Source organism: Gymnodraco acuticeps, unplaced genomic scaffold (genome assembly GCF_902827175.1).
Source record: "Gymnodraco acuticeps unplaced genomic scaffold, fGymAcu1.1, whole genome shotgun sequence".
Classification (NCBI taxonomy): domain Eukaryota; kingdom Metazoa; phylum Chordata; class Actinopteri; order Perciformes; family Bathydraconidae; genus Gymnodraco; species Gymnodraco acuticeps.
The window spans coordinates 237,915-250,883 of NW_022990767.1; the positions used below are offsets into that span (position 1 = coordinate 237,915).

Genomic DNA, 12,969 nt, shown 5'->3' on the forward strand with positions numbered 1-12,969 from the left:
TGCAAGAAAACTGTACACTGATCTGGCCACCGTCTCTGACATGGAAGACATGAACCAGCTGTTGCAGACAGCCAAGGGACTCCATGGAAGAATTTGGAGATCTGGCCTGGATCGGGCTGAACTTCAAAAACTGGACGTGGTCATTTTCAGACGAAGACAATGAAAGCTTCTACAGGAACTGGGATGAGCGTCAGCCCTGACAACTTTGGCGGGGACCAGATGTGTGTGAAGATGTCGGAAGGAGGGTTGTGGGAGGACGAGCAGTGCTCCCTGAGGAACTCCTTCATCTGCTATGATGGTCTCGGTCCAGATTGTATAGATATAAATCAAGTGGCTTGATGTGTTTGTATTATTTCAGGAGAGATTACAAAGAAGCTCCGACAACAATTCATGACATCTTCTCTATGCTTCGACTTTCTCTCATCTCTTTTTACTTTTTCTTCATTAGGAACAGGCGATCAGCGTTTCATTTTGGTTTTGAACAAGAGTTGACCTGGGATGACGCTCAGCTTTACTGCAGGACACGCTACACAGACCTGGCCACGGTTAGAAACCGGAAGGAGAATCAGATCATTCGTCTTTTGTTCACAGACCTGACCACAGTTTTGCTCAATCCAGAAATCATGAAAAGGGCCCCGGAACCAGCACTTTTAGTCCCACCACCTGTAGCCACATTAAGGGGCGTGTGGATCGGCCTGTTTAGGTCTGTAAAGTGCTACATATGTCCATCGTCCATCCGTATGTTTGATTGATTGTCATTTTTTAAAGGTCACCTATTATGCAAAATCCACTTCTCCATGTCTCTTCCACATCAACACGTGTCCCCTCTTCTCCATGTCTCTTCTACATCAACACGTGTCCCCTCTTCTTCATGTCTCTTCTACATCAACACGTGTCCCCTCTTCTCCATGTCTCTTCTTCTAATGATTTTAAACATGATTTCATATATTTGAAAATCTCTCTCTCTCTCTATCTCTCTCTCTCTCTCTCTATCTCTCTCTCTCTCTCTCTCTCTCTCTCTCTCTCTCTCTCTCTCTCTCTCTCTCTCTCTCTGTGTGTGTGTGTGTGGCTTCATAAAAAGTTGAATGTGTTGGCACCATATCTGTGTGTGTGGCTGAGCTCATTCAAAGGTGCTGCGTTGGGTCACCTAAACGCTCAACTGCAAGAAAGGAGAAAAGCCCTGTTAGTTACTTTAAGAAACTCCCTCTAGTGTGTGTGTGTGTGTTCGCTAAGATAAAATAGTGGCGTAGCAACTTAACTTAAAATGACGACGGCACTAATCGAGATGTTCTGGTGCATAACTGTCAGTCTTTTACCTCCTTTTATTTATTTTGACATTATTAAACACCAATATGTAGAAGTATTGGATCATTGCGTGTGGGCTGTAACAGTTTAACACGGGTAGACACTCTGAAATGACCACGAAGCATTATTATGACACAGAATAATGAACTATTTAAATCAAATCAAGTTTTATTTATATAGCACATTTTCAAAACGATTTTTGGTCAAAGTGCTGTACATACAATCAAAATACTTTACAATAAAAACACTTTACAATAAAAACACTTAACAACAGCACAAATAAAAAAATCACACCTATTCTGTGTGTTGACATTTACGACCATCCCTGCTTCCAATCTCCCGTAAGGAATGTGATAATGGAGTCGTATGTTGATACTACCAGGTTTTATGGCCTGACCTGGCGGGCACAGGGGGGGTTTTACGACTGTGAGAACGCGGGCTTCTAAGCACCACGGATGTCAGAGACATCTCCATTGTTCCCAGGTGTTCACGTACCGTCCCCCAATTGACTCTCTGTATACTAGTTAAAAGGTCTACCAAGATGCGAGGCGGATCAGATTTGACATGGCAACCCACCCGTGCAGTCAGAACCTTTGACTGTGTGACTTGTGATGTGAATTTCTCCGGCCGATGCTTGTATTAAAGATCCGTGTTTGACATCAAAGCTCCAACTCTCCTCGTGTCTCTGAGTCCTGACTTTCCATTGCTGCAGAAGTTTCCCTTACAACACACAGGGAAATGTCAGGAGTCGTGCTCCGCTCAGACTAGAAGGCCAGAGAGAAGAAGTGAGTCTTTAGTGTAGATTTAAAAACCCCTAGGGTCTGGGCCGACCTCACATGGCTAATATTAGTCATATATGTGCAGTAAGGTATTCTATGCCAATATCACAATAGACTTATTATGTTATTACTTATTTCTTTTTATATTGTTTTTCTCACAGAAAATCATTTGTGACCCGGGGAGTATACTACGAAGCAGGATTTTCGCTTAGCGGCTAACTTCAGGGAAAACTCCGGCTTTCCGGTCCTACGACGCTGGTTCTCTTTTTAGCAGGCTAGATCTCCATGGTAACTTATGCTGAGCGGCTAACCTTCCCCCGGAGCAGGTTAGGTTGCAGGCTAAGAGATCAACTCAGTGAAAGCACTGCCTGCTGACCAATCAGAGCTCAGTGTGCAGAGTTTAAAGCGATCAAGTCATATTACAGGAGAAAGTCTCCTGCAACGGCCGCCGGCAAAAATCACCGACTGTGTGAACGTGAACATTAATAGAATATCACCTCCATCTTCAGAATAATCTGACTATTATAACATTGGCGTTAAGAAAGCTTACTTAAATATCTGCCACGACATAACGGATCAGAGTAACATTAAGTACAGTCCGCGGCATATCACTTCATAATGTATCATATTTTCTTATCTGAGTCAGCTGAGCCGTATCTGGCCGTGCAACACTCACAGTGTCACATACTGTATGCAGAAGTATTATTTTAAGCAACACATTAAGTTGACGAAACACTCGAGTCAAATGTAATTAAAGTCAGATCGTGTCTTAGACGGGGCAGTGATATCATAAACCTGTTAATGTACGCATTCAAACACTTGTTCTGTTACCAGCTGTATTCACCTTGCAGGTGCAGCTATGTGGCTTTGATCCTGGATAAAGTGTTTAAGTCATGGATGTTTAAAGTTTAACTTCTTCATATGTCTAATATTAAGTTGACTTTTCATTCAGGAAGTATGACGCTGCGCTGTCAGTACGCTTCTCCATGTTTGTGATTGGTCGAATGCTCCAAATACCACCCCTTTCATGTGAACACCTAACTAGATAGGAAACGGCTGGCTTGAGCGATTCACTTGATAACCCGCGTCGTAGTACAGTTTAGCGAGAGCGTGTATGTTTTGGATTAGGCCAACCGGCTAACTCAAACATATCCAGGTTAGGTTGAACCGGCTTCGTAGTACAGGCCTCTGCTCTATCGAAATCAGTCGGAAGGCGCAAAGTCTCATTTCAAAATAAACGTGGATTTGCGTAAAAAAAAAAGTTTTTCGGGGTTCGGGTGTTTGTGTTGATTTTAAATAAACAAAGTGTTGGCTTTCAGAATATGAAACTTTTATTTCCAAAATCACACGATAAATACATGTTTGAAGCTTGTAAAGGGAAGACGACAGCTCTCCCTCGCCACTCTGCTGTTCCGCAGCGCCGCCCCCCTCCCTCCGCTGACATTATGAATGTAAGGTTGTAGCTTGCTGGTAAAAACATGTGTAGCCCCTTGATGCCATGCTAAGACAATCTTAATAATGTTTAAAAGTCACCGTTGAACCTAAATCTCTTCGTTGACATCATCCAGATTATTTAGCAGGAGGTCATTTTCCGCTTTCAAACCATCCAAGTGATCGAATGTCACCACATGAGACCGACCCTTCTTCAAAACGCCAAGCTCTAGATTAAGATGGAGGCGTGTGGCGTAGTGGGTTAGTGCCTAGGTGTTGGGGTCAGGGGGTCACAGGTTCAAACCCCACTGCAGTCAGCATGTCGTTGTGTCCCTGAGACTCTTCACCCCAAATTGCTCCTGTGGGAGCCACAGTATTGAGTATGTAAGTCGCTTTGGATAAAAGCGTCTAACAAGTAACATGTAATAATAAAAAAAAGATCCATGTTAATAATGTTTTTTTTTTTTAAATCGTACATTTGGGAAAACCCGGCGCTCCCGGAGAAATCCCGCTATGCCAAGTTGACAAGTTAATGAACTTTAACCCGTGGTATTTATCTCGTTGTAATTGTAGCTTGCTGGAAGAATATCTAAGCCCCCTGATGTCATGCTAAGACATCTTACTAATGTTTGTTTTTTTTAAATCGTACATTTTGGGAAAAACCCGGTGCCCCCGGAGAAAACCCGTTATGCCACGGATAAGTTAGTGGCTTTTATCTCCTGGCTCCTGAACCGTTTTCATGTGTTCAAGGAAGTCATTGTCAACGGTGACGTTGTTCACATTCAAGCCGTTCATTCGGTCCTGATCGCCGTTTGGATTCTGAACCGCTGTGTTTCTTTCCCTCAGCGGCTCATCACACATAGACTGCAGGTCGTTTATCTTTTCCTGCACGGTTTTGTTCTGAGAACGACCCTTCCTCAAAACACCAATCTGTAGGTTAAGATCCACGAGATCCTTCGACATGGCGGCCCTATCACACCTCAAGGTCTCGTTGGATGCCTTCAAAGCCTTGTACTTGATCATGAGATGCTTTTCCTTGTGAACCTCATTGCTCAAACCCTGGATCTTTTTAATCAAAGCCTCGTTCTTCCTCGTAACGTCCTCTCTCTCAGCTTTCGCCTCCTTGTAAGAGTCCTCGAGCTCCATGAAACGCAGATGCCTTTCCTTGAGCTGCAACACTTCTTCTCGCAGGGAGACATGTTCGAGGCTCATGGCGGCTTTTTCTGTCACCATTGCGTTGCAACTTTCCATAATGGTGTCCTCGTTCTCAAGTTCTTGGCACAACTCGACTTTCTTTTGTTGCAACAATTGCATTTGCTGGAAAATCAACTCTTTTTCTTCCTTCGCAATGTTGTATGACCCCAGAAGATCCTCTAAACCCAGAAGCCTCCTTGAAAGCTCAAAGATCTCTTCTTGCAAGTCTTCGGTTTGGCTCATTTCCTCATATTTCGACCGGTTCATTTCGTCTATCTCAAACTGCACCATGCTTTCATTTTCAAGCTCCCTGCAGAGATCGCCCACTTCCTGCTGCAGAGCCTGGTTCTTCTGGAAACCATCTCTATCTCTGCCTTAGACACTTGGAAACGATCCTGAAGTTGCTCTTTCCTTTGTTTGAGATACTGAAGTTCTTCCTCAAGGCCATCATTTACTCTGATGGTTTCCTCTGCGTCACTTCTCAATGCATCGAGCGTTTCCTCTGCAGCAGAATAGCTTTGGATCGATGAACGCACCTCTTTAATCTGTGCTTCGAGCTTCTCTGTCCACATAGTGCAGCTTCATGCTCAGCTTTGATAGCATCGATGCTATCCAGCTCATCTAGCTTGTCAAACATCTGTTCCTCGAGGATCTGTCGTTCACGCTCCAATTCCTTGTTTGTCTGGATTAGTCCCTGGAACATCGCCTCTACGGTAACGTTATTTTCGATCTTCTCATTAAGAACCCTCACTGCTTTTTCGAGGTAGGCACACTTGCGCCTCGCGACATGTCCCTCTGCCTTCAGAGCGTCAAACTGCTCCCCCAGCGCTGGAAAGCTGCCGAACTGTTTTTCTATGGATTGCATTTCCACATGTAGGGTCTTGAGATGTTCTTGAACTGCCCCAAGACTCCTCCTAACTCCAGCGTAGTCACCTCCCAATTCCGCTTGTTCCTTATTGCACGACATTTTTTTAAGATGACAATGATACACACACAGTAGCAACTGGTAATACCTAACTGTTTGTGTTGTCAGCGTCAGACTGGTTTCTGCTAAGCCAAGATATGCTGTGCCTTGAAACTCAAACTGGTCTCCTTGCAGGTTCCCATTTGGAACTATCGATGAGGTCACAAAGCACATCACAGCATCATCATGACATCACTTGGAATTTCTACACAATGCTCACATGTAGAGATGTGGCCATGGCAACAGTGAAGATGCATTCTGGGTAACTTTGCCCAGGCATTCCATTTTTGAAAAAACAACAACAAGATGGCTGACTCCTACTCTCTATTCTACTCAATATTAAGGGAGTTCTTTGTGGAGGATTATGTAGTGAAAATGAACACACCGATGTTCTGAAACTAATATATAAAAAGGGACTTGTGTTGGGATGTCCTGTTAACAATAAACCATTATTATTACTCAAAAATTGTCGTCAAAAGCAGAGAAAATACTTCCTAATAATACTCTTTATTCAAAAAAAATGTTGAGTCTGTAGGTATGAAATATTAATGTTTTTGGTACAAAATTAGCTTGAGAACAATTTTTTATTGGCCATTTATTGACTGATACGACGGCACAGGGTACCCTGATCAGAGCGTCCTGAATATTTGTATTTTAATTCAGTTAACTTTTATGTGTCTGTAGCCAGATCTGGGCAGTAAGTACACGGCCTGGTCTTCAGTGAGCACTCTGATCCAGAAGAACCTGATGATGAAGACCCACAACCCTGCAAGGTACAGAGGAAACACCACACACACGCACGATTGATTGACACACATTATTTCTGTACGATTTCAGATTCAGAGTGTTTTGAAGTGGAAACGGGGGCTTCTCTTTCGTTTAAATGGAGTTCACTCTTCCTCCCTCTTCAGGTATTCTCTGACAGAAGAGGGTCTGGCTTTAGGGGAGCTCGAGTCTTTAGAGGGAACTAAAGGTCCAGAAGGAGACAGAGAGGAGGCCAGGAGTGAAGGAAACGAGCAGGAGGAGGGAGAAGAAGGTGGCCCGGGGATTGTGGACCTCACTGTTAGTGATGATGACGAAGAGGAGAAGGAAGAGGAGAGAATACAGTGAGTGTGCTTCAAAACTTCTGGGACAAAAACGTATCATTATCTCAACAAGTAACTCTACTCTGAAATGCATTTAAGCTCGTACCTTTATTTTCCTTTTGTCATATGTTGTATATACTAAGTGTTTAGAGACCATTTAAACATTCAAGATTCAAGATAACGTGGTCTTGGTTCTGACAATCTTAAGTCCCAGCCTCCTCCAACAACTTACGACATAAAAAGGAATAAATATAGTCCAAAAATATATAGAACGGTGCAAGTAAAAAGCAAAAATAGGTCAACTATATACATGTAAAAAGTAAATACAGAAAAATACGGTGCTTTCTACTTTAATATACGAAAATACGTAGACTTTCCTTTGTGTGTTTTAGCTTGTAATGTTTCTGATGAACTCTCCAATTGTAGATCCATCCATCCATCCATCCATCTTCTCCCGCTTATCCGTGATCGGGTCGCGGGGGTAGCAGTTCCAGCAGAGAGCCCCAAACTTTCTTTTCCCTGGCGACATCAACCAGCTCTGACTGGGGGATCCCAAGGCGCTCCCAGGCCAGCGAAGAGATATAATCCCTCCACCTGGTCCTAGGTCTACCCCTTGGTCTCTTCCCAGCTGGACGTGCCTGGAACACCTCCCTAGGGAGGCGCCCAGGTGGCATCCTAACTAGGTGCCCGAACCACCTCAACTGGCTCCTTTCGACGCGAAGGAGGAGCGGCTCAACTCCGAGTCCCTCCCTGATGACCGAACTTCTCACCTTATCCCTAAGGGAGACACCAGCCACCCTGCGGAGAAAACCCATCTCGGCCGCTTGTATCCGCGATCTCGTTCTTTCGGTCATGACCCATCCTTCATGACCATAGGTGAGGGTAGGAACGAAAATGGCCCGGAAGACCGAGAGCTTTGCCTTCTGGCTCAGCTCCCTTTTCGTCACAACGGTGCGGTAAAGCGACTGCAGTACCGCTCCCGCTGCTCCGATTCTCCGGCCCATCTCACGCTCCATTGTTCCCTCACTCGAGAACAAGACCCCGAGATACTTGAACTCCTTCACTTGGGGTAAGGACTCATTCCCTACCTGGAGTGGACAGTCCATCGGTTTCCTGCTGAGAACCATGGCCTCAGATTTGGAGGTGCTGATCCTCATCCCAGCCGCTTCACACTCGGTTGCGAAACCGATCCAGTGAGTGCTGAAGGTCGCAGACCGATGAAGCCATTAGAACCACATCATCTGCAAAAAGCAGTGGTGCAATCCTTAGTCCACCGAACTGCAGACCCCCTCCCCCATGACTACGCCTCGAAATCCGATCCATGTATATTACAAACAGGATTGGTGACAAAGCGCAGCCCTGGCGGAGGCCAACCCTCACCGGAAATGGGTCCGACTTACTGCCGAGGACCCGGACACAGCTCTCGCTTTGGGAGTACAGAGATTGGATGGCCCTGAGTAGAGACCCCCTCACCCCATACTCCCGCAGCACCTCCCACAGTAACTCCCTGGGAACTCGGTCATACGCCTTCTCCAAGTCTACAAAACACATGTAGACCGGATAAGCGTACTCCCAGGCCCCCTCCAGGATCCTTGCGAGAGTAAAAAGCTGATCCGTCGTTCCACGACCAGGACGGAATCCGCATTGTTCCTCCTCAATCTGAGGTTCGACAATCGGCCTGACCCTCCTTTCGAGTACCTTAGAGTAAACTTTCCCGGGGAGGCTGAGTAGTGTGATGCCTCTGTAATTGGCACACACCCTCTGATCCCCCTTTTTAAATAGGGGAACCACCACCCCGGTCTGCCACTCCTTCGGTACTGTTTCCGACTTCCACGCAACGTTGATGAGACGTGTCAACCATGACAGTCCCTCAACACCCAGAGCCTTCAGCATTTCCGGGCGGATCTCATCCACCCCCGGGGCTTTGCCACTGTGGAGTTGTTTGACGACCTCAGTGACCTCCCCCGGGAGATTGGTGTTGATCCCCCGTCATACTCCAGCTCTGCCTCTAACATAGAGGGCGGAGTTGTCGGGTTCAGGAGTTCCTCAAAGTGTTCCTTCCAACGCCCTAACACTCCATCAGTTGAGGTCAACAACGTCCCATCCTTACTGTACACAGCTTGGATGGTTCCCTGCTTCCCCCTCCTGAGGTGTCGTACAGTTTTCCAGAACAACTTTGGTGCCGCCCGAAAGTCCTTCTCCATGTCTTCTCCGAACTTCTCCCACACCCGCTGCTTTGCCTCGGCCACGGATGAGGCTGCTGCCCTTCGGGCCTGTCGGTACCTTGCAACTGCCTCGGGAGTCCCCGGGATAACAAATCCCTGAAGGCCTCCTTCTTCAGTCGGACGGCTTCCCTGACCACCGGTGTCCACCAGGAGGTTCGAGGGTTACCGCCCCTTGAGGCACCTAGGACCTTGAGACCACAGCTCCCCGCCGCGGCTTCGGCAATAGAGGCTTTGAACACCGACCACTCTGGTTCAATGTCCCCAACCTCCACAGGAATGCCCGAAAAGCTCCGCCGGAGGTGTGAGTTGAAGGCCTCCTGAACTTGGGCCTCCTCCAGACGTTCCCAGTTCACCCGAACTACACGTTTGGGCTTACCAGGTCTATCCAGAGGCTTCCCTCGCCACTCGACCCAACTCACCACCAGATGGTGATCAGTTGACAACTCCGCCCCTCTCTTTACCCGAGTGTCCAAAACATACGGCCTCAGGTCCGATGATACGATAACGAAATCGATCATGGACCTTCTGCCTAGGGTGCTCTGGTACCACGTACACTTATGAGCATCCTTATGTTCGAACATGGTGTTTGTTATGGCCAATCCATGACTAGCACAGAAGTCCAGTAACAAACCACCACTCCGGTTCAGATCAGGGGGCCGTTCCTCCCAATCACGCCCCTCCAAGTGTCTCCATCATTGCCCACATGTGCGTTGAAGTCTCCCAGCAAGATTAAAGAGTCCCCTTCAGGAGCCCCATACAGGACTCTTTCCAGGGTCTCCAAGAAGGCCGTATACTCTGAACTGCTGTTGGGTGCATAAGCACACACAACAGTCAGAGTTTTCCCCCCCATAACCCGCAGGCGTAGGGAGGCGACCCTCTCGTCCACTGGGGTAAACTCCAACAACGAAGCACCTAACCGGGGACTTGTGAGTATCCCCACACCCGCCCGGCGCCTCACACCTTGAGCAACTCCGGAGAAGAATAGAGTCCAACCCCTATCCAGAAGTAAGGTTCCAGAGCCGACGCTGTGCGTAGAGGTGAGCCCAACCAGATCCAACTGGTAACGCTCCACCTCCCGCACAAGCTCCGGCTCCTTCCCCCCCAGAGAGGTGACGTTCCACGTCCCCAAAGCCAGCTTCTGTCGCCCGGGTCTGGTCCGTCGAGACCCTCCGCTTTCACTGCCACCCTTCTGGCAGCGCACCCGACCCCATTGATGTTTCCCGTAGGTGGTGGGCCCGCGGGACGGAGAAGCGGAGGTGTTGCTCACGTTGCCTTTTCGGGCTGGGCCCGGCCGGGCTCCGTGGCAAGCCCGGCCACCAGACGCTCGCCGACGAGTCCTCCTTCTGGGCCTGGCTCCAGAAGGGGACCCGGGCTTCCTCCGGGCCGGGTATCCTCACTTCTTGTATCGTCTTTCATGAGGTCTTTTGAACCAATCTTAGTCTGGCCCCTTGCCTGAGACCAATTTGCCATGGGAAACCCTACCAGGAACACAAGGTTCCAGACAACACAGCCCCCAGGTTCATCAGGGCACACAAACCTCTCTACCACGGTAAGGTGCTGGTTCTTCAGAGAGGATTGTAGTATTGTAGATTGTAGATGTAGATGTGGAAGTAATATATATTTAAGACCGAAATATCTCCATTATGTTTTATGATTGCACTTGTGTTGTTGAACTGTTTGTCAATACAATAAAAGGAATTGAACCGTCTTTTTCCAGACCTGCAGAGAGGCCGACCTCCTCTGCTTCCCAGCCGAGGGTTCTCGTTCCTGGGATGTTCTTTTCAGGAAACCCCGAAATGTACCGAGCAGAAACCCAAATTCCTGGAGTCTCCTTCCCGGCTCCTACGAGATCATCCTCTGTGTGGACTTCATTGAGACAACGGGGTAAGACCGCTGTGTGTTTTAAACTGTGTGAATCAAAGTGTGTGTGTGTGTGTTTCCTGAACGGTCGGTGTGTTTGTGAAGCGGAAGCAAAAACTGCAAGCAGGATCTGGTCAAAGAGCTGCAGAGGAACGGAGTGACGTTCGATGTGAGGAAGCTCAACGTGGGAGATTTCCTGTGGGTCGCTCGGGAAAAGGTCGCGCCTATTCCAGGTAACACAACGTAGAAAACAACTCGCCTATTGTGCAAAATCCACTTCTCCATGTCTCTTCTACATCAACATGTGTCCCCTCTTCTTCATGTCTCTTCTACATCAACAGTGTCCCCTCTTCTTCATGTCTCTTCTACATCAACACGTGTCCCCTTTCTTCATGACTCTTCTACATCAACATGTGTCCCCTCTTCTTCATGACTCTTCTACATCAACATGTGTCCCCTCTTCTTCATGTCTCTTCTACATCAACATGCGTCCCCTCTTCTTCATGTCTCTTCTACATCAACATGTGTCCCCTCTTCTTCATGTCTCTTCTACATCAACATGTGTCCCCTCTTCTTCATGTCTCTTCTACATCAACATGTGTCCCCTCTTCTTCATGACTCTTCTACATCAACATGTGTCCCCTCTTCTTCATGTCTCTTCTACATCAACATGTGTCCCCTCTTCTTCATGTCTCTTCTACATCAACATGTGTCCCCTCTTCTTCATGTCTCTTTACATCAACATGTGTCCCCTCTTCTTCATGTCTCTTCTACATCAACATGTGTCCCCTCTTCTTCATGTCTCTTCTACTCAACATGTGTCCCCTTCTTCATGTCTCTTCTACATCAACACGTGTCCCCTCTTCTTCATGTCTCTTCTACATCAACATGTGTCCCCTCTTCTTCATGTCTCTTCTACATAAACATGTGTCCCCTCTTCTTCATGTCTCTTCTACATCAACATGTGTCCCCTCTTCTTCATGTCTCTTCTACATCACATGTGTCCCCTCTTCTTCATGTCTCCTCTACATTAACATGTGTCCCCTCTTCTTCATGTCTCTCTACATCAACATGTGTCCCCTCTTCTTCATGTCTCTTCTACATCAACATGTGTCCCCTCTTTTCATGTCTCTTCTACATCAACATGTGTCCCCTCTTCTTCATGTCTCCTCTACATTAACATGTGTCCCCTCTTCATGTCTCCTCTACATCAACATGTGTCCCCTCTTCTTCATGTCTTCTAAATCAACATGTGTCCCTCTTCTTCATGTCTCTTCCACATCAACATGTGTCCCCTCTTCTTCATGTCTCTTCTACATCAACATGTGTCCCCTCTTCTTCATGTCTCTTCTACATCAACACGTGTCCCCTCCGTGGAAAGAGACTCTGAAAGTTTTCAGGAACAAAGATTCTCTCTCTTTTTGATCCATTTCTATAAAAACCTGTCTGAAAATGAGCTGATCAGATTTTGGACACTTTATGATGTCATAACGATTTTTTGGCTTGAGTAACCATTAGCCAATCACCAACCAAGGTAACCCCCCCCCCCTTATCACCTGAATCTCTCCTAGAGCACCATTGAGTTCTTTGTAACCAAATGTCTCTCAGAGGGGCGTGGGGGGGCTCCTTATTTTCATCTAAAGTAACAAGACAGAGATCAGCACTTTGGAAACAGGGCTGAAACAGAGGGGATTATGGGTAATGCTGCAATGATCTGTTTGGTGTTTCAGCCAACCAGAGACATGTTTTGTATATATCTGAGACCTGTGATATATTGATGAAAACAGTATAATAGGGGACCTTTAAGTAAAATACAAATACAGGACCCTAGAATATTCTGTGACAAGTCTTTGTTTCTCTGTGAAGGACACGGGAATGGTCGGATAAAAGTGGCTCCACCTTCCGCTACTGGAAAACAGGACAGCCTGATAATGATGGGCGAAGTCCGAACTGTATTGCAACTGATCTGGGCAACAATGGCCTGTGGTCCGATGACTCTGCAGCAGAAGGCTCCCTTTTTTCTGCTATGAACTACATGGTGAGTGTTTAACTAAGTTTTGCTGAACGCGACCTTTGCTTGTGTTCAGTGGTTATTGTTTTCCTAAAGAAACCATTAATGGAGAGAA

The 12,969-nt window shown here is 46.9% G+C and overlaps 1 protein-coding gene across 1 annotated transcript; it reads left to right on the forward strand.

Annotated features, from left to right (window-relative positions):
- Window positions 1-482: 482 nt before the first annotated feature.
- On the forward strand, window positions 483-12,838 carry LOC117556886 (NFX1-type zinc finger-containing protein 1-like). Its single transcript, XM_034232462.1, has 6 exons — window positions 483-703; window positions 6,358-6,446; window positions 6,585-6,779; window positions 10,701-10,867; window positions 10,949-11,076; window positions 12,710-12,838. The coding sequence occupies exons 2-5, from the start codon at window positions 6,421-6,423 to the stop codon at window positions 11,002-11,004; spliced, it is 444 nt and encodes a 147-aa protein (XP_034088353.1). The 5' UTR covers window positions 483-703; window positions 6,358-6,420; the 3' UTR covers window positions 11,005-11,076; window positions 12,710-12,838.
- The last annotated feature ends 131 nt before the right edge of the window (window positions 12,839-12,969 follow it).

Excerpts from the sequence above, each read along its gene's own strand:
- LOC117556886 (XM_034232462.1), top strand. The coding sequence starts at position 6,421 with ATGATGAAGACCCACAACCCTGCAAG. Across the intron at positions 6,780-10,700 it reads AAGGAAGAGGAGAGAATACA|ACCTGCAGAGAGGCCGACCT; the intron begins GTGAGTGTGCTT and ends GTCTTTTTCCAG. Across the intron at positions 10,868-10,948 it reads GACTTCATTGAGACAACGGG|CGGAAGCAAAAACTGCAAGC; the intron begins GTAAGACCGCTG and ends GTGTTTGTGAAG.